Source organism: Myiozetetes cayanensis, unplaced genomic scaffold, assembly GCF_022539395.1.
Source record: "Myiozetetes cayanensis isolate MyiCay16 unplaced genomic scaffold, myiCay2020 scf1, whole genome shotgun sequence".
Lineage (NCBI taxonomy): Eukaryota > Metazoa > Chordata > Aves > Passeriformes > Tyrannidae > Myiozetetes > Myiozetetes cayanensis.
Window position 1 is genome coordinate 109,639,044 of NW_026086604.1, and position 27,875 is coordinate 109,666,918.

General features: G+C 38.5%; 1 protein-coding gene across 1 annotated transcript in view; it reads right to left on the reverse strand.

Annotated features, from left to right (window-relative positions):
* Window positions 1–3,031: 3,031 nt before the first annotated feature.
* The window catches only part of CMTM8 (CKLF like MARVEL transmembrane domain containing 8), a 36,336-nt gene continuing 11,492 nt past the window's right edge, over window positions 3,032–27,875 (reverse strand). The window contains exons 2-4 of the mRNA XM_050327800.1: window positions 10,934–11,107; window positions 6,855–6,971; window positions 3,032–4,060 (exon numbers count right to left, since the gene is read on the reverse strand). Of these exons, the coding sequence (XP_050183757.1) occupies window positions 3,977–4,060; window positions 6,855–6,971; window positions 10,934–11,107 (375 nt within the window). The 3' untranslated portion in view covers window positions 3,032–3,976. The remainder of the gene's footprint in view (window positions 4,061–6,854; window positions 6,972–10,933; window positions 11,108–27,875) is intronic.

Consider the following 27,875-nt stretch of genomic DNA (forward strand, 5'->3'; position numbering starts at 1 on the left):
ACAGCGCGGGGTCCCGGGGGAGGTTCCGCCAAGAACCGGCCTGAGAACCTAAAGGACCCCCCTCCGGCATGTTAAAGTTTGTCAGCGATGGAGGGGAGCTACTCCGGTTCTTCGCTGTGGAGGTGCAGCTGCAAACAGCGTTTATTCTTTCAAACGAACAACCCAAACCTCCTGATTCCCGATCTTATAGAAGATAAAAGCTACTTGCGTTAAATGGACAGTCATTAGAGTTTTGCCTGTTGCTGCCCAAGTGTCTCAACCCCACTGTTTGAATTAAATCATGCAGAGATACTAACAAAACGAAAAAAAGGAAGCTAAATATTTCCTCAAGTTTAAAAATAACTTCTTCTCCTTTCTGACAAGTGAGGTAATAGTGGGCCTCTGAGCTGGGTATATGCCACTTTTATACTCACTGGAGTAGTAAGGCCATTTTCTGCTGCTCTGTTTTGGAGTTAGGATGCACATTCTGTTCGTATTTAGTATTTAATAGCTCCTTCAGCAACTAAAATTGTTCTAGGAGGGAAGACAGGCAAGTTCAGATGATCCCCACTGCAAATAAGGGGCTAGTGTAAGCAATTTCCATGACCAGGAGGGGTTTGCCAGGGCAATAGTCCAGAGTAGACTAAGTAGTTCATAAATTTGGACTTCTATTAAACCAGCTAGTAGTTGCAATAAAAGATATTACTTGTCCCACTACAATTTCTCTCATGTCATGAGATATCAAATCTACAACTGGCTACCTCCACAAGAGTAAAATTCTAGCTGCCAAGAAAAAAAGATTTTTTTCTGTTTTTAAACAGCTGCCTTTTCCCCTCCCCCCCACCCCTTTACAGTTCCTGTTCAGAAGTGTGCATGGTTATAGGTTTCTATAAGCCCTGTGGAGGAAGGTTCTCTTAACTTCTGCACTTCCTATTAAGAAATAGGGGTTTTTTAAAGGCTCTTCAGCTTCTTTAGTTCTTTATTTCTTTTGAAACCGTGTATGTGACTGGGGCCCTGATAATTCAAGTTCAGCCCAGTGAAACAGAAATACCTTTAAATTAATACAAGTAGAATAACAGTCATAGTTTCTACTCAGCAATACAGGCATCTTCTGTGAACCACTGGGATGAGATCAATCTACAACACTATTACATTTGAAGTTTTTATTATAGTTCTCATGCTATTTACTTTGTATTGTTAAGTGCATTGTGCATGATGATGAAAAAAAGGTACTGACAACTCCTTAACAAATGAAAATTAATGGCTGTAAGTTGACATTGAGTATCCTTATGTATGTAGGTGACTTAGGAGTTTCCAGAGAGACTGTCTGAAACAAGTTATTTATAATGTCAAATACCTTCATTTTGCAAGTTGATTAGCATTTTGTTTATTCTTCTAAATATCTGTGTTAAGAATTTCACTAACCACTTCATCACTTACCAGTTGTTCTTTTAAGGTTTCTTTCAATCTTATGAGTACTAACGTATACTCGTAGATACAAGTGTTGTTTTAATTGTTATATGATAAACCACAGCTAGCTTGTCTTCTTTATCAATATTAGAACATACAAATGCATTAAGTCATAGTTTGCAAATCAATACTTAGGACTAATGCACTGGAAGATAACCTTTTGGATGCTTATGCCTTTCTTCAGGCCTGAAATAGGAGGAGCAAACTTCAGAAGGAATGCTCAGTTTGTTTGATTGATTCCTTCAATTTTAACTAGATATTCAAAACACTTGAAAAACAGGTTGGTATCTGGGCAACAGATGAGAAATGAGACAGACGAGAAAGAGCATGGCAAGTGAGATAATTATCTTTCTAAAAGGAAAGAGAAAGGCAGGTAAGTTATGGTTTGGGGGAAAAAAAAAAAGCAAGGCCAAGCACAAAGCAAATTTTTGTCTAGTATGTATTTTTTAAATGCAGAATTAAGGATTCAACTCACAGATTTGTCTTTGGAAGTCATTCCACATATCTCCCCTTGAGGTTCATTGCTGAAGACTCAGAGAGCAGGTAGGTATTTTGCCAGAATCATTCCTTATCTGGTTTTGTCCTTCATTAACGGGTTTATTCTGACATGTAACACACAGTTTCCATGACAGGTTCAGATAAACTGGATGAAACTTAGATCTTCCTCTTAGCTCTACGCTCTCTTGCTAATTCTGTCCACAAATGATGTCTGGGTTCCGACTTCAGGCCAGAATATTACAGATACCACAAAATCGTGAAATGCTTGTGCAAACATAATCACATCCTTTGAACTTAAAACAAGTACATCCAATATCATTTAAGAAAGTATTTCTATTACTACTAAAGCATTTTTATTGAGGAGAAGTCACTGATGAGATTTTAATTCTGGCTATATTTCTAGTCACATTTTATCAGCTGACATTCAATGCCTCTGATTTTCTTCTTTCCAGCAATGGAAAAAAAATATGGGATTTTAATGACGTATTTAATCTGTCTAGATAAAATGCATAGTCGGTAGCCATTCTTCCTTCTCACAACTGGTTAATTTTAGCAAGCAGCAGACAGCCTGACCTATGTTGTGCAGGCCAAATGCAATTTGCTGACAAATCTAGATTTTTAAATAATATTTTGGCTTACCTTACACTGAAATCCTATGACTCCAACAGACAATCAACAACAAAACCATGTGATCGAGAACAGCATTAGCTGGCTGCTGATAAATCTTCTGCAAGGCACATATGCAAGTAACCACACCCCATTTAGTTACAAGGGAAATAGAGAAGATTTTTTTTGGCAGTAAGGTTTCTCTACTACCATATATAATCATCCAAGTAAGTTTTTGAAAACTGGAAGACAGCCCAAATCTTCTTAATCCAAGAATAAAAGATTCACCAGTAGTTCTAAATGAGGATAACTTTAAATAATATCACAAAAAAACACAACCTTACACTCTCCACATAATTCCAGGGAAAAAAACCCTTAGGTAATTTGTATTTGAAAGTAATTTTCAAAGGTATCTGTTTTGAAAGTCATAATCCCCTGTCATACTTCTGCTTGATTCAAAGATATTTAAACACGAGCCTCAACTTCATTTGTTAAACTAACAGGTCGCAGATGATGCCAGTAGACAGCAACAGAGGGAGGAATTTCTTTGTTTCTGGCACTGGTGTCTTGACAATTCTTCTAAGGATTTAATCTTCATATCATTTAATATGATTTAGAAGCCCAGATTTAAATTAGGACAGATTAATGGCCTAATCTGAGGAGAAAAAACAAAAAGTACTGCATTTAACCAGTGGTTTGTGATACTCTCAGTTGTTTAAGGACTGAGCACTAAGGGACTGTTGGATCTGAGAAACCCATTAGGATAATGTGTTTCAGGCACAATATTCATTCAGCGAGCTTCAGACCTACAGTAGCAGGTTCCAAAAGCAACCTCATAATGTTAGATTATCAGCTGTTAGAATATGCAAACTGACAGGATCACCTGAGTTTCTTAGTAGTATGTATTGTACTCTGAAAAAGAAATTAAAAAAAGCAACCTTCTGCTCGCAGTTTACAAAACATGCACAGCTGGGTCATTTTTTTATTTATTTTTAAAGTTTCAAATGAGTTTCTTCTGCACAATTACACTTTTTATACATAATAATGAGACAATATCAGTCTTAAGCTTTGATTTGTAGCACTCAGTATCAAAAGTATACCTGTAACATTTAAAAAGTTACATTTACGAACTTGGCACATTGAATAAGGTTTATTAAAGGTTTAGTAATAACAACTATACAATGTCTAGAAAAATACCATGTTAATTTTAAAAGAAGCAGTACGAAATTTTGTTATACAGTACAAAGTCAGTGTTAGATGTCTCTAAAGATGGCATTATTATAAATAATCATTTGATCTCAGTTTCTATTATGTCAATTCTAAGAGAAATGTTCAAAAATGCCTCACCCCTCTTCCAAGCTTTTATCAAAAGTGAATAATCCTCAAGGTATTTTATATTACAGAATTCATTCTCACAAAATATTTACTGCAAAGTCCGTGATCGCCAGGATATAAGGCTAAAGTACGTATTTCCAGCATAGCAGGAGGTAACCACGAAGGCAAAGAACTGTAGAGAAAGGAGGAAAAATATGTCAGGAAAAAAAAATAAAATTGAGAGCACTGTCATTTCTAAGGAAAAAAAATAGTTATGGCATTTGGAACAAGGAAAATAGCAGGCTGACTAAAATGGCACATGCTCACCTCCTTGTACTTGTGTGGCCATCACAGTCAGCACTGTGTAAATAAGCTTATATTATGCATAGAAATTTGGGCCTACAAGCAGATAAAACATGGCACATTTCAACTTTTTCTATAAACTCCACATTACACTGCCTCAGTATGGAACTTATAGACCGGACTGCCACCACTCCTATACTTGCTGCTTTTAAAACCTGAGGGATAGTTCATGGGACAGTGCAAGCTCAAGCTAACACTCCTGTCCTGCTGCTATGTTCCAGGAATTCCTTACAACCACCTGTACCTCAGTATGGCACACTATGCATCAGAACAGGTTTGTTTGCAGAGGGCACTTGGATTCAAGTTCAGGCCCTGATGTGTTCTCAAAGAGTACTACTGCTTAGGTTGCCAATTCCAGAGGTCCTCCACTGATGAATAAAGGTATTCCTCAGTGCAAGTAACAGTGACAGCAACCACATTGTCATATTACTACTTTGTCGGAAACTGGAAACAGAATAAGCCTTCTATAGCAGGCTAGATTTGTGTTTCTAGATTAAAACTACAAACTATCAGTGGTGTTGCTTCTACAGCCCTTCCAGCACAGACACACAGGAACCAAAGAGCGCAGCTGTGAACTATTTCAGTTGTACTGATAAAAGTCCAATTCAGCGCCAGTGCTTAAGTTCCTGTTAATCACTGCACGTTGTTCAAAATAGACAATGTTCAATATGGTCCTAATGATAATACCAGAATGTTTTGTGCTGGTAACTGAACCAAATAAAGCTGTCACTGCAAATAGGATTAACACCACTTTTCTGAGAGGTGAGCAATGGCATGATAAGAAGGAACAAACGCAAGTTCCAAGACGGGAAATCTAAATTAGAAACTGGGAAAAAAACCTCACAGAAATCACAGTGTGAATAATCAAGCATGGTAACTGAGGCCCAGAGGCACTGTGGAATAGCCATCCTTGGAAATGCTCAAAGCTTGATTGGACAGGGCCCTGGTAGCCTGATACCCTCCTTCTTTAGGAGGGGAAAGAACTGGAGCAGATGACATCCAGAACTCCCTTCCAGACTAAAAATATTTTATGATTCTATAATTTTTCCTTGCTTATATGCCATTATTGGCATGGGTAGGCACTGCAGCTCTAAGAGAAGGGCACTACTAAGCATGCACCCAGGCAATAAATCTAGGCCTTTCAACACAGGGCTCTTGGTGAGTCTTGTCTAATGGAAATTTATTCTGTGGCACGAAAAATGGTAATGATGATGTGAAATTTTATTACAATAGAAAACTTTAGCATTCTTCTTTTCCAGTTATTTTGTTTCTTATTAAATAAAAGCTCCGTCTAAAATCTTCCTAACAGAATGACTGTTGGGGATAGATGATTTGCTAAATTTTTTATCCATGAAATCCTTAATGGGTTTGGAAAGGAAGAATCTACTTTTAATAGTTTATTTAGACACTGCATTAGATAAACATTATTAGGAGGTATTAGAAGAGAATCCAAACATCCCAGGAGACACTGAGCATTCATGCACTTTGCATAAAACCTGAATCAGCATGGAAGCCTATCTAGCAGCAAGCAAGCTCCTGTCAACTGCAGTGGCTGAGTAACAGATCAATAGTTACAAACTGCCAAGGGGAGAAGGCCCTGAACACCACTGAAATGACAGGGACACAGTCACCCAATTCCCAAGACAAAAACAGAGCAGGTGTTCAAGTTCCTGTGTTCATGACCATATACAATAATCTTCAGACAGGATTTGTGAATAGTCTGGAGGAAAACTACAGAAGCATGAACACTCAGCAAAGTAGCCAAAATTTGGAATTACTGTATACAACGGAATTTGACTACTGTTGCCACAACATGCAGGAAGTTCTTTTACAATTCCCTTAATACATTCACCTGCTCAGAACTGACAAGGCTCTTTTTTTGTTTGTTTGTTTGTTGGTTTTTTGGTGGGTTTTTTTGGTTTTGTTTTTTTGGGTTTTTTTAAGTTGTTTTTCATCCATTTTGCCTCTCTGTTTTGGATTTCTAAATCTCTGTAGTAATATAGTAATGCCAGACTAAGTAATGATTTGCATCCACTTTAAAACACTGGGAAGTTGCCTGACTTTTGAGGCATTGCCCATGCAACTCAAAAGAAAGACTAATCAAAAGCTGAGGCTGTAACAGGAAGATCACTCCAGAAACAGCAATGGCACTTCAGGGCCTTCCCAAAGGTGCTGTGTATATTGCTCAGCCCATGGAAAGCTGAATGCATCTTATCCACATGTGTGCAAAGTTAGCTGAATTAGTTTAAACTGCTTCTGAAGTTGTCCAAATGCATTGAGGTGACTTGGTGCTCACACAAACTTTGTCTGCTCTGACGTGCAGGCTCTAACCTCTGCCAGAGAGTTAGTAATAAATGGGGACAGGGAGGGGAAAATCAGTGTGATCTTAAAAACATTCCTACCTTTTCTGATGTGACTGTCATCTCCTGACGGAATTTCTAGTCACCTTCAAAAACCATGAACTAAATTCCAGCTACCTATAGGTTTTATTTGTGACCTTCTACATCACTCTGCAGCTTCTCAAAATCCAGAACACATGCAACTTCTACCCACACTTCCAGTGAGCCTTTATTTGATATAACTTTATTGGACACAGAACTGATTTAAACAAAAAACAAACTCACAGAAGAAGCTGCCCAGCTGTTGTAATTGTGACTGTCCAGATCTTTGGTAACTGAAGATGCATCTACAATGGCAGCAATGAGGTACAAAACAAAGGCACTTCCATTAAAACACAGACCCTGTGGAAAAACCAAACATAAGTCATTAATATGCACATGCATTTGTCTTCCAACATTACAAAACTCTCTTCTGAAATACACTGAACATACGCAATGTACAATAAAAAAGTGATTCTTAGCTATTTTTACCTTCTTCCAAGCTTCTATCTGTAAAGATTAAAATTTAGCCGCTTTGAAGAACCATAAACATTAGAGTACATTTTGGACAAAGTGTTATCTCCATCGCGCTAAATCCAGAAAAGCCTTAAAGCTGATGTGCTGTGATTTTCCAAAAGTGAAAATAAGAACACAGTTTGGCTATCACAAACTAAGGGTTAGGCAGTAAGAATATGACATTACATGAAAAAAACCAAAAACCAAACAAACAAAAACCCCAAGCAAAAATAAAACTGCACTTTATTTACAATTCTAATCTACACAAAGATATATTGTAGGAATCAATAAGGGGTGGCATATGAAGACTATTTATTAAGCTTCCAAAGCTTTGTTTTCTCCCCTTCTGAAAGCAATAAAGAAGGTGAAAAAAATTTTTTTGTCTTAGTTGTATTCTTTCACCTTTCCCTTCTACCTGTTTTTGAGAGGAGAAAGAAAGGTAAAACTGAGGAGGAGAACAGTCTGAATGGACTACATGGATCATCGAGACCCCTCCATGGCAGATGTTGGATTTTCTCTCCCAAGGAGCAAAGTTAATGTCGCAAGGCACTTATGTTCATTACTGAGAAAGAAATAAAGCAGATAACATTCATCTCACATAACACTTCAGAGAACAAACAACAAGTTTGTTTGGTTTTTACATGTGAGAGAGAACAGGAAAGGAAGAGAGAACAGAAGTCTAAAAAGATGAAAGAGAAAAATGTATGAGGGTTTTTTTTAAAGTACATAATTTTTAATACTTTGTCCTTTACTTACTCCCTACTTGGTCATGGTTATAGGAAGTTCATTCTTATTTAAAAAAAAATCCCCCCAAAACCCACCCTGTTACTTTGTCTAAGGTATATGAATTTGACCATAAAATAAACTTTTACTTCACTGTTGCCATGTGTAAGTGAAATACCTGTGATATGTTTTGCATCTAATTACAGCTGCAGGAACTGGAAGCTCAATACAGACCCAATCCTAATTTTGTATATAATCAGCTCCCTTCAGCTTCTGGCCCCATGTTTGCGCTCCAGAGTGTCACACAAATATAACCCTTAACTCTTGTCACTCCAGTTGTCTAAATGTTGCCATACTGGTCATCTCCAACTTACTAATTTTCATGGGGTGATGCTAGGAATATACGCCAATTATTCTCCATTTAATTCACTAGTCACCAACTCTGGCAGAACCTAAAAAAGAGCTGCAGCTCATGATGAGAAGGAACAGTGGTAAAGAGCTCCTTACACACCCTTCTGCAGGAAACTGTGGGCAGTGCCTCAGAACTCAGATGGAGTCCAAGGGCTGGCACCTGAGGTTTGATTCACGCACTTAAAAATGGGTGGGGTTTATCTCACCTATATCAGATAGTCTAATAAAAGGTATTATCTCTATCCACAGATCTCACCCCATGTATTATCTGGGCATTACAGCAATAAAATATCAAACTGTCAATTTTAGGAGAAGGTGCCAGCAACTGGCAGATTCAGGTGAACTTCTGTAAAGTACTGATTTAGAAACTCTCAATTTGACTACCTAGAGTATTTGTTGTTGTTATTTTCAGATTTCCCATTCCAAAAAGATTCAATTACCCTGGAAAGCTACAAATCCCTGCAATATCTTGTCATGTAGAAAAGAAAAAAGAACATAATTTCTGAGAAGTGCTGCTCTGGGAAATAACACGGTTGGGGAAGATGGAATGCAATGCAAGCTGATTGGGCCTTTACTGCCAATATATTACTCAAACCAAATGGTTCATGCAAAATTACCATCTGCTTCTTAAATTCAAATTTACCAGATTTTAAAAGCTTCCATTGATTGTTTTAGCAAAGAAGTTGCACTATTAAGGAGAGTCAGTCTTAAAGTACATCCTTTGGGTTAATTTGCAGTAAAAGTAACTGCATCTTAAGCAATTTGGTAATGTGCTTAACCTGCAAAAAGTGAATTTATGACAGAGAAGTCCAGATGTAATTTTGGATACTGCATACAATAGGAACAGTTTGAGCTAACGGTCGCCTAAGGAGGCACAGCAATAACTAGCTGATACTGAAATTCGGGATACTTCAGAGAATAGAGTGAAGATGGATGTAAACTCACTCACTCAAGAAGATGTGTGTCATACTTTTTTGAATGAAGGCATTAACAACACCTCTCTGAAAAGAAACTCAACATTCCTCTTGGTCAGGCAGGAACAACAGAGGACCAACTCAAAGGCTGTTCCAAACAACTCTTTTAATACCTTAAGGTAAAAAAAGTTGGAATGCAAGCATCTTTTATTTATTTTGCATTTACTTCCTCTTTATTTTACCCTTTAATATAAAAGGAGCCTACCTTTTGCACCTACATTTTATGTGTGTATCAGATGTTATGTGATCTTATCTACAATATGTTTATAACTCGGAGCAAGAAATACACTCAATATGAAGCAGAAACAAATCAAATAATCCAGCTTGTCTTCCACACAGATCAGGGTCAACTCATTTATGTGCAGTTGTCTAATAATAGGGTCCAACTGATGAAAGAGGGGTAATGACCAAAGCTTTATTCAAATGGATACAAAGATGTTTTCCCTTTGAATGTTACTTACATCGAATGCAATGGGAAACTCCCCCCCCCACGCACACACCTTTAAATGTACCCAGACACATTACTGCTGTAATTGAAATAATCCAACATTTCTATAGCAGTGTTACAGCCTTAATGGTAATTGCTGGCCATGAAACTTGAAAACAGAAAAGCTATCTGAACATAATCCTGGTTGTTCTTATTAGTAATTGCTATAGCTGGCTATTTATTACAGCAGCAAATGGGAAGACTAAGAGTATTCTAGTATTCAATTTTAGTCACGTACACAATATAGCTGATAACAAGCTGTTAGCAACACAGAAGTCAAATACATTTCATCATAAAAATAACAGAATTGTAGTCAATAATCTCTAGCTAGCAAAAAACAAACAAACAAACAAATAAATAAAAACAGAACAGTATCTCACTATATCTGACAACTGTAAAGCTAAGATTTATAGCATTTCTTGGATGGGTAACAAGTGGCCAGCTGGCTGAGATGACAATGACTTTTAGGATCTATTATCCTGAAGATCAGCCTGTTATGCAAATGATGTAAAAATATACTGTTGAGAGTTAGAGCTAGCCAGGTTTGTTCAAACCATAAAAACTGGATCTGAATTTTAAGTGCCTGTGAAATTTTTCTGTAATTACATTAGCTGTTTATCTGATTTGCTTTAAGTCTTGAGCTAAAAGCAAAGGATTATGTGCTACATATTTTACATATATATAATTCTAATTTTCAGTACCCTTTTCACAGTCAACTACGTATGGATTGTCAGAGTGTTGCTACCTCTGAACCACCTTTGCTTTTACTTTAGCAGAGGAAGACTCATGTTTTGAGAGCTCAGGTCCCAGCTCTAATTCACAGTGTTGATTCCAGTAGGGATTTCTGCTGTTTAAGCCATATGGCTAGGTCTGTTAGCTCAGAGGCAGCAACAGACTTATTCTTCATGGGATGTAACCACTACAAAGAGAAAAAGAGGTCACTGTGCATAAGTATCAGCCACATGCATATTATTAAAAATCAAGTCACTATATCAACCACTGAACAAAAGGGTGAAACATCATAGAAAAAGGGTTTTAAAAGTATCTGGGTACAATGAAGGTTAAACATCTCAGGTAAACAGCCACCCAGTAATCAGGGAAAAATCTGCAAAGAGCACAAGTACAGTTGGTTAACTATACCCATAGAATGCACCAATATTTTATTCTATTCATAACCCAGCAAATCTGAAACAACAAAGAATGAGTATATTTACCACCATGGTCCATGGCACCTGGGGGATCCTGGTGTAGGTCATTGTCATGTAGATGATCAGAAAGAAGACAGTGAGAACCCAGTAAAACACAGCTACAAACATCACCCAGCCAAAGGCTGGATATAGAAAGTATTCTGTTCCAGCAATCAGGGTCCACACCAGCAGCCCCAATACCTGCAAAAGTTATGGAGAAGAAAGAAAACCGTTACGCATCTTAGACATCATACATTTGTTCTAGGTCAAGGAGCGACACCACTGCAATTCACTGCCTTCACCCAGTTTGATGAGCTGGGTTGGGATGCTACACTGACTGAATACTAATCTAACAAAGAAGAACATATAAAACTTCTTTATTGTGGCAGGGTGTCACAAAGGAAAAGACATCTAATCTATTTATCTACAGAAAAAAAATCACATAGTATTCTGAGTTGGAACAGACCCACAAGGATCATCGCATCCAGCTCTTAAGTGAACAGCCCATGTGGGAATCAAACCCATGACCTTGGTGTTATTAGCACCGTGCTCTAACCCACTGAGCTAATCTCAGGGATTTAGCTCCCTCTATTATGGAACCATATCTGCAGTGGTTTTACAGCTAGCTCTCCAAAGAATTGCTTATTATAGCCTACTAGCTGATGTGCATGAAGGTAAACACTATTATTTCACTGTCAGCAAAGTCTCTGTAGAAACAAAAGAAACCCTGTTAAAGTCCACTGGGATCTTCAGGTTCTATCTGCCACAGACACAGGTAACTCCTTAGTTGGAGTCCAGTTCCAAAAGGGTCCACACCTGCAGTGTTGAGTGGCAGGCGCCACACACACAAACCAGCTCCTAGGACATTACTATACAAGGTAGAAGTAAGATATCAACACCACTGTAACATGTAACCGAAACTCTGGCAGAACAAGTCAGGTCGGGAATGTCATTGTATCCCACAGTTCTTAAAACATCTCCCAGGCAACCTGACCCTAAGTAGTAGACAAGAACTCAGATTCAGGCAAAGTCCTCTAGCAAACCAGTCTGGGGAAAAAAACCTCCCTCCTGATCCCCAACCTGGCAATCTGTTCACACCTAAGACATAAAGAAATGCATGAACCAGGGGTTTTAACATGCTCTGTCCAGTTCTCTCTATTGTTAGGTGATCTCCAATGCATTAAGAGAAATAAGGAGCAAACAAAAGTCAAGCCGTATGTCTCAGGAAAAAAAAGGTGTGTGTTTTGCAAGTTGTCCAGCAATTAGAAAAATCTCAATTATAAAAAGTAAGGAATATTTTAGACCTTAAAAACAGGCAAACACAAAAAATGAACCCTACTCCACACACTTTAATGGAGTCAGATGAGGAAACTAGAATGTCTGTATTTGAAACAAGGCTTATATCTTTCTGCTATCTGGACTATGGCAAAATTGCCTAGCAATGAGAAATACAAGGATTACAAAATTAAAGCAAATAGCAACACATTTAACAGACAACAGCCTTAGCTGGACAATCTAAAGAACCTTCTACCCCAATATTCTATCTCTAGCAGTGGTTAGTAACAGATATCTGAGGAAATATATAGGAAAGAATAGACCATGCAATACTAATATTTTCTTAGGACTACCTTCCTCAGCTCTCAGGAATGTGCAGTGAAGGAACTTCCTGATCCTATGGTGATATCTTTGTAATCAACAGCCCCCTGACAGAAGAGGATGGTTTTGCTACAGCTCCATTTACACAAGATCTAACCCTATTCCCATGCAAGCTGCTGGCCCTGGTCCCATTTGTTTTTCTATTGCAGAACTGAACGTGTATATAATGTTTAGAGGTTTATCATTAATGCTTACAAGACAAAACTATACTGTAAAAAAAAAATATTGTAATTGCTCCAGTTACTACCTTCCATCTGTTTATTTTGTCTTCAATTCATCCTCCAAACTGCTACCCAAACTTAACTCAGCCCTCAATTTGTTTTCTTGAGTGCTCACAGTACATTCATATATATTTTTTGTATTCATCCACATCTGCACCATGCATACATAAAAGCACTGCACAAATGTCTGTTTCATGGTTTGTTTGAGACTTTTTTTGTCTTTTAATAGAGCAGGCATATAGTGGTCTGTTTAAAAGCCTATTTTATTGCCACCATTTTCACCAATTCAGCAATTTCTCTTTAATAGGAAGCTCTAGAACTTGCTCAGACTGCGATAAAAATGTCTACTTTTCGCAGCATACCAGGGGAGGGCAGCATTGCCTCATCAGAGCAGTTCAAATAGCGTTATTGGGTTCTTTAAAATATACACTATTTTCCATGCGAAGTTATCGGTTCAGCAGTGCTCCCAATAGTTCATTTTAATTCTACTTCCGACATTTTACTAACAGTAGCAATTCAGTTAATAGGACCTCAAATTGCACGAACTACCCACAAGCAGATAAAAAACAAGTTAATTTTAGTGTAACAACTGTTTTAAGAGTAAACAACTTCGATAGACTGTTTAGCTAACAAAATACCATTTTATTGGAATACAAAGTTGTTTTTCATAATGCCCATCCACTTTAATCTAGATTTAAACTCATAATCCAGAAATGATACCAATAAATAATTGGTCTCTGCTTGATAAATAATTATTAAAAGCACATTTATTCTAAATCTGAGTATCCAGTAAAATACCTCAAGAACAGAAACTCGGCAGATGAGACAAACAAAGAAATTAAATATCATTAAACACTCTGCTGACAACAGTGTTGGATTTTAAAACACTTTTAAAAATAGAAGTAGATTTTTTCAAAAAAATCCCAAGACTATGAAAAATCTTTAATACTAAATTCAACACAAATAAGATTGATAAGGACACCTCAGCTTGTATAATGAATTATTTCTCAAAAGAGTGAAGTCTTCACAAGCAGCAAATTATTAAAATTAAAAAGAAAGATTCTGAGGTTACGTGAGACCACTAATCTTACATTACCACACAACAAAGCAAGCAAGACATTCACTAGAGCACTGGTATTCACACTGGTCACTGTTTTTTCCAGTAATATTCTAACCTGGTGTTATCAGCCCTCTTTCAAGACCATTTAAATATTTTTAAATGGCTGTACATCTCACATGTTTAACAAAGAATTGCTTTTAATGCATGCTTTTAGCTTGCTTGTATCAATGGCAGAACAATTCACCCAGGCAATTGAGATGCACCACAGATGTTCCAGATTGATATTCTTAACCAGTTCTTGCATCGTAACTTTGATGGGTTGCATATTAGAGTGCATTTGACATTTTCAGTTAGATCCAGATACTCTTACAGCATATTACTGGAGCTGACAGGCTAAAATAATATTTCAGATTTCTTGATTAGACCTGAAAAGGTCAGATCAGCTCATGGTCAACAATTCACTGTGTGTAGTTAAATGATATGGCAAATGGTTTCGCTGCATATGTAAACACACGCAATAAATTGATTTAAAGTTCACACTGGCTGTCAGCATCTGCAAAATACCTAAGGAGTCAAAGGAATACAGACATCTAGACAAGCCTTTCATGATTAGCTTGTCTTCTCAGCATGTTAAATACCAAGATTGCTTCTGCCGTGTTAAAAGCCTGTCTCGTAATACTCTGACTGTCCCTTACATTACACTTTTGCTGTTCAACAGATCAGTACAAACTGGATGACACTTGTGTATCTGTTGGAGCTGAGAATGCTGCTTTTCCTAGTGATCTGATATCAAGCCTCCCCACTGGGAAAAAATGGACTATATTCAAATGTCATCTCAGTGAGCATCCAGTGTACAGAATCTGGCGAGTGAGTGATAGGTACGCAACGCCGTAAAGCAAAGATCAGCAACTGCACTACCTGGGGAGTGCCCACTGTAATTCAGTGTGCACAGACAGTACACAGCTACCTTCACTGCTTCAGATCAGCTCAAAAACAAGGGAGAAAGCTCCACTCTGTAGCCAGAAAAGGCCTAAATCTCATCATAACCAGGTAGGCTAGAGTGTATTAGTAATAGCTAAGTATTTGGTTTTAATTTATGAGCAAGTCAGAATATCCTTAATTAGAATTACAGGAATGTACTACAAACCTGTAAAAAATGAGCCTGAGAAAGGGGAGGAAGATGACCCAAGAAAATAATGCATGTGGTAATCGATGAGAGAGGATGCTGGGTCCTACGACCGTGAGGGCTCCACCAACTGGGTCCAATTTTTCAAGTCAGATGAGAGACAGGGATTTCAGTACATGATAGAGAGAAGCAGTTTTCCCTTGTTTATGGCAGTCTCTGATTTCAACTCAGACATCTATTTTGCGGTCATTTGGCTGCTGCTTGATCAGGTACCTCCATTACTAAAGTGCATTAATATGTCAAATGCACTAATGCATACTTCAGCAGTTGGCAGATACCATTAAAAGGAAGTAACTTTGTAGCAAAGTCCAATATTATTGAGTGTGCAGGTTTAAAATTAGATGCTTAATTGCATATTCAAACCCTTAAATAAGCGCCATAATTCTTCTTCAGTGTCGAGAACTTCAAAAGTATCAGATTATTTAGTCACTTTAAAAAAAATAAAAAGGCTTTGTCGCCTGGTACATGAGACGCATCTTGTCTCTTGTCACTGGCACAAGTCAGCAGGTATGAAAAGCAGGTGTGAGCTTTAATCTGTGTATCCATTTTGGCTTTTTGAAGAGGCTTAAAAACTGCAGAACAGAATTTGTACTTGCAAACTGCATTTTAAAAGGCTACAATGTAACAACTCCTCCACAGTGATGCCAGTGTTAGGAACCCTCCAGCATTTATCTTGAGTGGTTAACTCAGCAATATGGTTAAAAATGTGTATACATCCTTTTCAGAGGAAAAAGAAGTTTCCTTGTAGCAGAACTGCCAGGAAGAATAACCCAGGGCTCATCTATAAAAACAGGCTCATGAAATAATAAAAAAATATAAATTGGCATGTTTGCCTGAAGCCTTTCCTATCCTTTATCCAAGAGATGCTTCCTGCAACCATAAGCACTGTAGGATTCATACGGAGTTGCTACTGGCACAGATGGAAATGATGGCAGAAGGATACCAGACGAGTTGAGCACTTGCAGCATGGATTGTCTCCTGTATGCAAAGCCACCAACACACGGACAGAATCCAGCAAGTAGAAAGCAAGACATCTTGCCTTTCCTTCCCAAGAAAGGAGATTTATGAGTAGAAAAAAGAGACACCATTCTAAATTATTGCACATCATTATTTCACTACTAAATCACGAGTTAGGAACTACCGTAGCAGCAGCACAAGCAGCCTATGAATGTCTAAACCTCCATCCTTTTCTCCCCTTGGCTACATATCAGAGTGGTGGTGGTTTGGTTTTTAAGGAGAAAAAAAGAGGGAGAAAAAGAGCATTCTCCATCTATTGTTCCTGTAAGACATATCCAGGACAGCCAGTCAGTCATAAGAACAGGCAGATATAATTGTATTGTATTTTACAAATAAAGAATCACTTTTTAAAATTTATTTATTCTCAGCTATGGTTAAATGGACTCATTGTTTGTACTGCACTTAAATATTGTCTTTAAAATCAGAATTTTTGTGCTCTCGTACACCGTCTGTGAAGTGACATGCAACAATTCCGCCTTCTGCCACTAGAGCGAGCACAATCATTGCCTTTTTAAAAAAAACCAATAACAACAACAAAAACCACCACTTTGGAAGAGGGCACTTGCACAGGCTTCAGATGCCCAGCAGTAACATCATGGCAATTTTCGTGCAATGCTGATCCCCTGCAAATTAAAAGGAAATTCTCAAAATAAACAATACATACATAGAAATCTTTCACAAGGGTAATTCTGAGTTCAAGTGTCTGCACAAAGCAATTTTAACAGGTTCACTTCCATTCCAGGTACAACAGCACTATCAAATGTAGGTTTACCCACAAAGTAGCCAAAATAAGAATAATTAATGTATTTTGGTTTTTTTTAAAAAAAAAAGAGAGAGAGAGAAAATGGTATAAGAAAAATATAACATGAAAGTCTACAAGTACTGGATAAATCAAATATCAATCCAGAGTAAAATAAAAAATCTGATTCGTGCTGCAGAGACAAGGTGATAAACATATTTTAAAGCTAGAAAGGTTGAAACTTAAAATATTTCTATTAAGAGTAACGATGCGAAGACGAGGAAATTCAAAAACATTTTTCAGCTACATTTTTTCTGAGATACGAGAACCTCGCTTAAGTGTCTTTGAAATTTCAAGGACCGTGTTCATGTACTCCACAATAATCTAATCAATACTCAGCCTACTGCCAGTCTCAGATATTTTTTTTTTTTTTCTAACACAAAACCTTAAAACGAGCTGACCTCAGCCAATCCTCCTCACTATCAACCACACTGCACACCACTTTTCCTCTGTAAGCACTCTGTGGCATCGCCAGTTGGAAGCATTTATTTTGCCAAGAGCTCCACAGCAGAGGAAAGCTTTGTGATTCAGCCGGAATGTCTTCTAATGAGACAATTCCTCAGAAGAGAACTCGGGCTTTGCATACATGCAGGAAAAAAAAATCCTTTGCAGAGTTTTGCAGGTTGTACACCAAATAAAGGAAAAGGCTTGTGCTTTTGTTGAGACTTTTCAGGGCTTTGCCTTCCTAGGAATAATTTTTAAAAACCCACGGTGCTCGCAGAAACACGCCAGTGGTCATAGTGAACATAGCAATTTTATCATTTATACAGTACAACTCTTAGCACCAAACTTAAGTGGCAGCTACAGGTCTCAAGTCTCTCCAACCTTTGAAAACACTTCTGTTTCTAATAAAACTGCAAAATTCAGTTTCTTCTACTTTCTCAGAATTTCTAAAAGTTGTCTGAATACCTTTTAAATTACTTTCAAGCAAGCAGTTTCAGTGTCAAATCTTCCCACAAGTCTTCAAAATGCCTGTCATGCTCTTGGCTCTGTGACAGCACCAGCACATACCCCTCACTACAGGTTAAATGGCCTCAAAAGACTGGCAATACTGACCATAACTTCAGAGAACTCCCCTCACAGAATTGTATTTTAGGATAGATTTCCTGAGAAAGAAAACTACTGGAAGCAACAAGTGCCAGAATATGTTCCAGAAGTATGGCTTCACTAAAGACTGAACTCTCTCACTCAAGAGTCTAGTCCTAATCCTATGACATGCCAGAAAACCTCCTGACCCAGGCTTGAGATGGGTCAAAGCCCGCTGGCAGACATTTCATTCAATAGGGAACACACCTATTCCGGAATGTGAATTTTAAGAGCTGACAGACTTCTAGTGCTTTTCCCACAGCTCCACAAAGCAGGAAAGTCTTCCCACACCTACCCCAAATCCATAGGAAAAGATCCCAGAGCACCTTTCCCTAAAGAACTGGGGACCAGACCTCCTGACATGTGAGCCAGCAAAGAAGGGCCAGTCCTGATGTTCAGATGGTGACGTTCATTATCCGGGTCAGCCATGCAGTGAGGGTGTACTGAACTGGCCACGGCATCGCCTTGCGCTTACAAAAGGATTCACACTGAGAGGCACAGCAAGCCTGCAGGAGTGCCCAAGTGCTATAAATTCTCATTTGGAAGAGCAGAGAGACAGAGGCAGTTAGTGGCTGGCAATCAGGAAACTTATTTTTCTGATCAGAATGGGCACTGCAACACTGCAGCACTGTCTAGGCATAAAGACAATAGCACCTGAGCAAAATGCAGTAGCTCACCCGATTTCATGTTATCTTAGTAAGTCTACCTCCTATTAAAATTAATAAATCACAAAGGTACTCCTTCTCTAACCTCCACTGTTTACTCCACTGAATGCACTGCAGCTCATGCATGAGGAGTCTTCTGAGATCTGGTGCAGCTGGAAGCCGAGAAAAATAACTCAGGAGTGAGAGTCAGTAAGGAAATCGTACTGTCCATCCCAGCAGTGCATTACAGCACCCCCAGGTTGCTTCACCTGAGAAATATGCGTGGAATGTGTGAGACCAGAGCTAACATCACTAACACAGACATCTCACAGCAAATATGTGAAATCACTTAAGAGTTTCTCAGGAAGTTCTATTAATAACTAGAGGTGGGATAGTAGATATTCAGAAGGTAAACAAGGAATAAGACTGTGCTTGGGCTGTAAATTTTGTTCCATGTGATGAAAAATGACACAATGGAAAATTAGAAACTCTTAGGAAGGGAATAAAGTAATAAAAACCTCTACCAAACAGAACATATAACAGTGCTTTATAAATCAGTGGTGTACCCTCACATCAAGTATGTTCTGCCCATTCCTCTCTCCCATTTCCAAAAAGATTCAGTTGCATTATGCAAAACACAGAGCATGGCTCCTACAAGAAAAGAAAGTTAAAGCTAGAAAAAAGGATGAGTCCCATTTTCTGTTGAGGACTGAAAGAGGATATGACAGAAGCCTGCAGAATGGCAGGTGGCATAAAGAAGGGAACAAAGACTGGATTAGGACTTGCAGCACAAGACGTATCCTGCTAAATTATCACACAAAAAATTGAAAAACAAACAGAATGAAATTATCTTTTAAAACAAAACAAAAAAAAATCAAGAAGAAGAAGTAAAAAACAATACATAACGAAATTACACAATGCCATAGGAAATATCGGACACACTCCAGGTCAGCCCTATCTGTATATATTACGTACATATACAATAGTCAAGATGCAAGCTTCAAGCACTGGAAATTCCCCAATGTGCAGTTTGCTAGAAAACTATAGCAGAGGAGAAACTCGCACTGTTTGCTCCTTCTTACACTCCTCCCTATGTTTTCAGTATCAGTCACTGTTAGAGACTGAATACCAGACTAAACAGACCACTGAACAGAGCCACTAGAACCACCATTACTAACTTCTGGTTTTAACTTGCCTTACTTTCCTGCAGAAGACCGTGGCAACCAAGGACTGGAAGCTGCAAAAGTGTTTATAGATTAGGATAAGATGATTAAATGCCACATCAATATATCATTTGTTTCTAAAGTAGAATTACAAGGAATAATGTCAAGCAATGGTGAAGAAACTGGCTTGAATTATATCATCATAAAATCTATCTTCTCAGCAGACTAGTGGTTGATCATTAACAGGTCATTAAAATGTGTACAAAGCATAAAGATTGGTCCTTGTCCCAGGGCACTTTCCACATTAAATGCTTTAAAGTTTGAGGGCTGCATTCAGGAGCCCAGTACTGTTTACCCATGCCCGTAAATTCTAACTCAACGCTTGTGTTTTGCCTGGGGATCTGCATACATAGAGTCATTTATATAAGTTACTGTACACCATGAATAATACATTAACTTATGCACCCTTGCTAACACAGTGCTGCCCATCATTTTATCTACACAGAGGCAGCAGAAGACACAGCTTCATCTTTGCCCATAATGTTCCACAGTCTGACAAAAGTACCTTCACGCAGAATTCAATGCAATGGGCACTCAGGAGAAAGACCTACAACTTCAGAGTCGCTGCAGCTTATTGGGAATACACTATCAGCAGCTCCATCAGGGCCACAGTGTAATGTAAAAATAAAGAGGTGTGGTACGAAACGCTACTGAAGACAAACAGCCTGTCCTAAAAAGTACTTGCTCACCTCTCCGGAAGGGCACCGAGTGACACAGTTGGAAGGCACTGACCTCCACAGTGCTTAATCTCTGAACGTCAATGAGAGGATCTAAACGTCAAGGAGAGGAGACAGCCTGGCCTCTTATCTAACAATCATAAGGGATGCGAATAAAAGGAATGCTGCTGCTCCCTTTTCCTTCCACTTCAGCAAGGCCTGGCTGCGGCAGAGATTACTCCCACCACGCAGCATTTCCCAGAAGAGAAAACACCTTGACATTGTACACCAGTGCTGTTGATTTCAAATTCACTGCCTCCTCCCAGCCTGCTCAGGAAACCGTGAGGCGGTACTGCTATATCAAACACCACAGTGTCACGGAGCTGGGAATTGCTCACAAATTCCTGCTACATTTTGCCCTTCAGCAGCAGAGAAAGGAAAACTTAATAGTGTATTAAAACCAAACACAAAATAATCTGCCTTTTCAGTTGCTTTCTGAGGATATTTTCACTTTATGCTGCTTTCAAGCGTGAATTTTTGAAGCAGATAATTACAAAGCAAAATAGTCACATAGAGACATACACAGCACAGGATACATATTTCTTTGTTTCCTAGGGGTTGTTTTTGTGCAGCCTCTAGAGGTCATGGCTTTTGTAAGGAAAAACGTAGAGATTCAGTAAAAATACCTTCAGATTTAAAGCTAGCAAATAAATTCCACCCTCTGATAATTTTTTATTTTCAAAAGCCTATCTATAAATCAAGATCGGTGAAACTAAAAGGATAAATGGTTTGGTATTTAAAGTTCAAATGTTAATGTATTTTGGAGCTCTGACTAAAAATTGTAACTGATTTCTTTGAGAATGAACATTCACAAGTTTGTACTCTAAACAGTTCTGTCACTGTACGGGCAGTAGAGAGAAGCTCACGGGACGCAGGAGCAATTTACCGAGTTGATTTTCAAGGAGTCCTATCATCAAAGTCATACAATGCCATATGATTTAACAGATGCCATATGATTTAATAGATTCCAATTTTAGAAGATCTTCATACTATAAAATTATGTACAGATTTGAGAGGTCACATTAGTAGGGAACATCAGCTACTTGGTGAAAGGACTTAAAAGAGCTTGCAGTGCTTCTTTGTGGCAATTTAAATGGACATAATAAAGAAAAAACACATTGGCAGGCTTTTGGAAATTATTGTTTTGAGACCTGAAGCCGAGACTGGGATAAAGGAAGAATTTTCCACACATTCAACAAGAATGTCAGCGGATGATGAATTTTGTCTCTCTTCTCAAGACAGAAAGGAATTCAGGAGTGAGCTGCAGCTTAACTGGGGGATAGTGTCTGCCCCCTTCCAGTTTAGGGGTTTGAGGGGGACATTTCTTGGATGGCCCAGATGACAAGCTTAACACACGACCTTTAATTTACTCAAATGTGGCAACTGGTTCTTAAACACACGGGAGGTTTTCTGAGAAGGACCATAGGCTTTCAAGTCCAGTAGTAGAGACATATTTCTGGAGGTGGAGACCATGGTACAGCCCTTGAGCCCTGAATAAGATTTCTCCTTCATAAAGCACACACACCAGTTGAATGTACAGGCTTAACCTGCTGCGTACACTGAATATATGTTTGTTTTCATGCTTCTGAGAGGTGCATAGTGAGGAAATCATTGTCCTTATGCAGAAAAATTTAGAAAAAATATAGTGACTTCTAACTGTCAGTAATCTCATTTCACTTTTTCTTTTATTATTTAAACTGGAAAAGGTCAAAAGTAGATTCCAAGTTCAAAGGACACTGGGCCATTCGTGTCCATCCGAATGTGTCTTCCCCATTATTATTATTATTATTACTATTATTATTATTACTATTATTATTATTATTATACTACAACTACCACTGTTTCTTAACGGAGCATGAAGGCAGGAAGGATTTGTTCTTTCGTTTTAATAAACTCATATACATGAAAAGTCTTTTTCAACCTTGATATTGCCTCTACTATTTACATACAAACTTTTCCTTTGAAAGAAGTTTTGTAGTACTCAATCTTCTTTCATCTTCCCTGAAAAGATATAGTTCCTGCTGGTAGAAAAATACCAGCTTCTCAATAAATGGCAGTGATTTGTGTAAGTTACCTTTAACATTTGGTGCATGTACGAATACACTTGTGAAATACACACACCTGCAAAGAAAGTAATTCTTGCCATAGTTTCTATACTAATAAGGTGAACCATTTTCCAAAGAGAATTTCTAACAATGGTTACTTATGAATTATGACTGATTATTTATGTAGTCCACTTTGTTTAAATGGTTTCTGCGTTCTTCAAGAGAACAATGCTGCATACAGCTGCTTTATTAATAATGTCACTGGCTCTTTGCTGCTATTTTTACATCTCCATCTTCCTGTTGGGCCATGTAAATAGAGATGCCTATAATTAACGGACGCACAGCATTGTTTTACACATCTTAGTTGTTACATTAAAATAGAAAGCTTACTACTTCTTTGGGAATAACTTTTATTTTCCCCTAAAGTTAAAATGCACAGCTGTAAAGCCAGATATGATGCAATGGAAAATTCACAGAGAGTATCTGCTATGAAAACCTGTTGCTGCACTCCACATCCATTTACAGTGAAGAAAAGTGTTAACTACTCATTCAAAAAAAATTAGAATGAAAGCATCTTTTAATTTCCAGTTGAAAACCACAAATTGATTTTGAACAGTACAAAATTTTCTCCAGAATCCTCCAGTCACCAAAAATTGAAACAGGTCTCCTTGCCTGACCAACAGAAGACATAAGAAAATAATTTGCATTCAGATCTGTTGGTGTCTGTCTATTTAGAAGCTAATTGTACCTATTTCTATATTAAGTTCAAAGTTAAAAAAGTCCAACCCTAGAAACCTTATCCATTTTTAGGTAAAGATTAGGGATTTTTCAAAGACTGAACCACAAGTACCTCAATGAAAAAATCTTCCTTTTCTAGCAAATTTGTTTTCTTTTCTGAATACATTTTGCATTAAAAACACAGAAGAACAGCATGCCTATAAATATTCAACACTTGCATATGCTGTTCTGGAGGCATTTGTGTTCACAAACTCCCCAGTCAAAAAGGACCATTTTGACCATGTGGCCAATAGTATAAGGATTTCAACCTACAACATGCTTTTTGGAAAGAGATGACATCTTGGCATAGACATTGCAATGATAAGATTCATCTTGTCTCTAAATAAGCTGCCATAATGCCTACTGCTCTCATTGCTGAAAAACCTCAGCCTCACTTCTCATCTGAATCTTTCTGAAGTCAGTTTTGACTCATGTCCTTTTCCAAAATCTCCATCTGTCACCAATATATCAAAGATAACTTTGAACTAAGAGCCATATTCAAAATTGTTGACAAGACACAACTGAACAAGCACAAATACTAACATTGTTTCTGACCTTGGGGTTTTTAACTTGTTTATATCTCCCTCTTTTTTCTTTTTATTATAGTAGTAGAAAGAGTTTACTTTGAAAGACTCAAGAATAGGGAAAATCTAGAATTAAGTTTTCAATAGAGGCCTATTTAACACTTGTTATCACTGTTCCACACTTAATGGTTTGCAGAGGTGTTTAGGGTACTAAAGCAACTTTAAGATGAAGAATTATATGAAAGTGAAAATATTAATGCCAAATTAAAAAATTAATTGGCCAAACGTGTAAAATGACTCTACAGATCAGTCATGCTTTTACAGAACTCCTTGTTCCTCTTCTCCATAACTTTATTTTTAAGATTCTGAAGAAAAAAGTCCACAAGTCTGAAGGACTTCCCACAGCCTGTCCGCTCTCCATAATAAATACTCAAGCAGTGCACACAGCATAAAAGAACAAAGTAAAAAGCTCTGTGGGATACCTGACACTTGAAATTCAAACTACCAAAGTCATAAATTAAGTATATATGCCTGTGTGTGAGGCAGGGTATAATGTTCTCCAACTGCTTCAATAGGCCTTGTGTAAACAAAGAACAGAACAACTGGCTACTAATGTCAGCTTACTTATGCAAGAAAAAAAAAAAAGTCTCCAATCAAGGGGAAAAAAAACCCAAAACCACAACAAACCTCATTGGCTTATCCAGATTTAAATAAGCAAGTAGAAACAATTTAATGTGCCTCAGATGTTTGCTCTACTTTTCTGCCAGAGGTTGCTGTCCTGCAAGGGTGACTGCAGACAAAGCTGCTCCTCAGTTACTGCACTCTGATGCCCAGTGTATTTGAGGTAAACAAATCACTGGTTTGGGGTATCACCACAGGCTAGACTGTGAGTTGCAGTGAACAGCAAGGCATGGAGACTTCTTCAGCTGTCTGCATTTATGTGCTATCAGCCTGAAATCTGAACTTCTGTATTTGCCTCCTGTAATACATAAGCACAGAATTCCTAAGAGCTGCTGCTCTCACTGCATGCACTCGTGCTTCACTGTCCCCACAATGCAGCTAATATATTTTGGGTTTTCAAGCATACTCGGTTCCATTTCTCTCTCTAAATCTGATTTTCCAAAACAGTTCACAGATGGCAGAATGGCTACAAACTGCAGGGATTACTATGGATTAGTGAATCTCGCATGCCAGAAAGTGTTTAGAGCAATTGCACCTCTTAGTGGAAAGGTATTTCCCATACTTCTAGCTCCTCTACTGGAATAGCACTTTCCTCTGGGAGACAAGCATACTGTTAGACTGAAAGCTGGTATACACAGTCCCAGCATAGGCTAGAATTTTACCCTAAAATTCAGGCAAATCTCCTCAGCACAAGGTATAAATACTGGACTAAAATAGCACTGCTTCTTCTCCATCCCATCCAACCTCTGCCCATCCCTGTGTTACAGAGACTGAGTCAGCAGACTAGGACACCAGCCCTGTCTCAGGGCATGGTCTCATGCATAGGCATAAACTGAGCCGTGAGAAGGGAGGACAAGGCTACTACACCATCAGCCACTAGCAGATGAGAAAGGCAGATAAATAGAGGGCAGTCACCTCATCAGACTTCATCACCAGATTTGCAACTGTTTACCAGTCAACAGCCTCTGCAGCGCTCAGGTCACAGCTCACCACAGGTTGAGGTGACAGAACTGTGACTGGGGCACCTGCCGGTTCAGTGCTGGTGGCCACGACCTGACCTGGCAGGCAGCTGGCAGTACTAACACCCAAAAATGCAGCAGCTGGCTTTGTTGAAGGCTGTCTGCATCTGACCTGCAATTTATTAGCAGCAAGTGATGCAGCACATACGCCAAAGCTATAAGGAGGAGGGCTATAGCTAAGGTAACAAAAGCCAAGTTGCTGAGGGGTTACAGGCTGAGTGAGGGTATGCTCTGCACTTGCTTTGGGGGAAAACATACTAAGTATCTGTGACTGCACACAGACTTTTTGAATAACAAGTCTCCATATCACTGTGCAAGCTTACAGCTTTCCCTTCCCACCCAAGTGGTTCTTATGAAAAACCCAAGCCTCTTCCTGGAGTTCTGTTTATATTATACCATCCCGATATGTACAACCAACTAAATTATATTTACTTAGCTAACTTCCACACCTTTTCCCCTTTCTATTTCCTCAGATTTAGCTCGCAGCTTTCTTCTGCCCAGTATTTTCTTCCCTAAAACAACAATAGTGCAGATACAATGAGGAGGTGTTACCAGCCTTTTGTTCAAATACTCTTTGTTGAGTATTTCAGCTATTTACTGCCCCCTCAGAAGTTCCTGTTTTCCCACTGAGGGGGGGAGGTACAGCCTGGGTAATGACATGGCAGCTTTTTGTTCACAATGTCTGTGTGCAGTCAGAGATACTCAGTATGTTTGCCCTGCAAAGACTGATATTACTACTTTCAAGTCAAAAAGTGAAATTTTTTTAAATAACTACCCCCCCCAATATAATATGACTAAAAAAGAAGTACTTTGAAGGTACCCTTTTCTTCGAGCTGTATTGCTACATCAAAATACCCTCCTCCACACACATTGAAAACTCAGCCCACTGTGATGAACTGTGCTCCAACACCAAGGCACGTAATGTAATCTCCTACTGCCAACAATATTATAGGTCTTAACACATGAAACCAAGAAACCAGAAAGGAATCAGGGCACTGAAAGACATCACAAGCTGGGAGCTTTGCTAGTTCACACAAAGAGAAAAGGAAGAACACAATATGCATAGGGATTTGTCTTCAGTACAGGAGAAGGTATATACTGTCTGATAATCCAGTGATGAGGCAGGACAGCTATGGGACACAGTCATTTAGATTGACATTTCTGATGTTAAGCTGTTTTGACTTGTGTTTTGACAGTCCTGTACTGTGAGGTACAAGACTATAGGGAGTTTTAAAGAAATATGTAAATTAGACATGTGGGTGATAACAGGGCATGTCTGATGCTTCCCCTTTCATCATCTATCAGCTACTCTGTTCAAGGCAAAGAAACTGTACACATGAAACAGGTAAACAACCTGATAGCATGACAGTGCTCATAGGAATTTTGGGGGGAATCTTGTTACCAAGTGGGTTAACTGTGCCTTTTATTTTCCCAAAGTCAATTTTAGCACTACAGGTCAACCCAAAAAAAAAAAAAAAAAAAAAAAAGGTAAAAAGCGTTAATTAGGTTCCTCCTAATCTGAATCTAATTTGACTGCGAGCACTCCACACAGGGGAAATGGAAAAGAAAGATCTTAAAGGAGGGTGATATCTTTTATTAGACTAATCCATGGTGTTGGCAAAAGAAACAAGTGGGGAAAGTTTCTGGGCATACACTGCTCTTCAGCGCTGAGCGGAAGGAACAGCAGAGCCGCCCTTTACCAAACACTAACAAGTGGATAGGAAACGACCATCGGAAAGGAGCTGCCGATCTTTAGGAGTCTGTGAAACAATATCAGCGCTGATTAGCGCACACGGCCTTCACGGTAAGTAGGCTTTCATGTTCCTCTCATTTCGTGTGCGGATACGTCGGGATGACTGAAGTCAATGGGAAATTCGCGACAAGTTTTAATAGCATCAAGAACTGATTCATTATAACCTTCTCTTCATAACAATATTGTTTGTGTACATTAGATCTTAATCTGGTTTTGTTCCCGTCAACTCATCCGGACTCTTATTTGTACCAGTTCTCAGGGTCATCTTCTTGTGTGTGTATACTGTCTGTGTAATCTCATAGAAGCAGCAACCAACACAAGTCAAGATTAAATGTTCATTTTAAATGCACTTCTCTATCATTTTATTTTTTTTTTATTTAAACTGAGACCTAAATTTAAGACAGATTTTGAAATGAAGCTCAGTTTTTAGAGTGAAAATTACTTCAGGCATAGTTTGGGGTGGATTGGTCTGGGTGGGTTTTTTTGGTGGATTTTTTGGTTGGTTGGTTGTTTTTTTAATTCCCCCACCCTGCCCCCCCACCCTCCTCCGAGACTAACATTC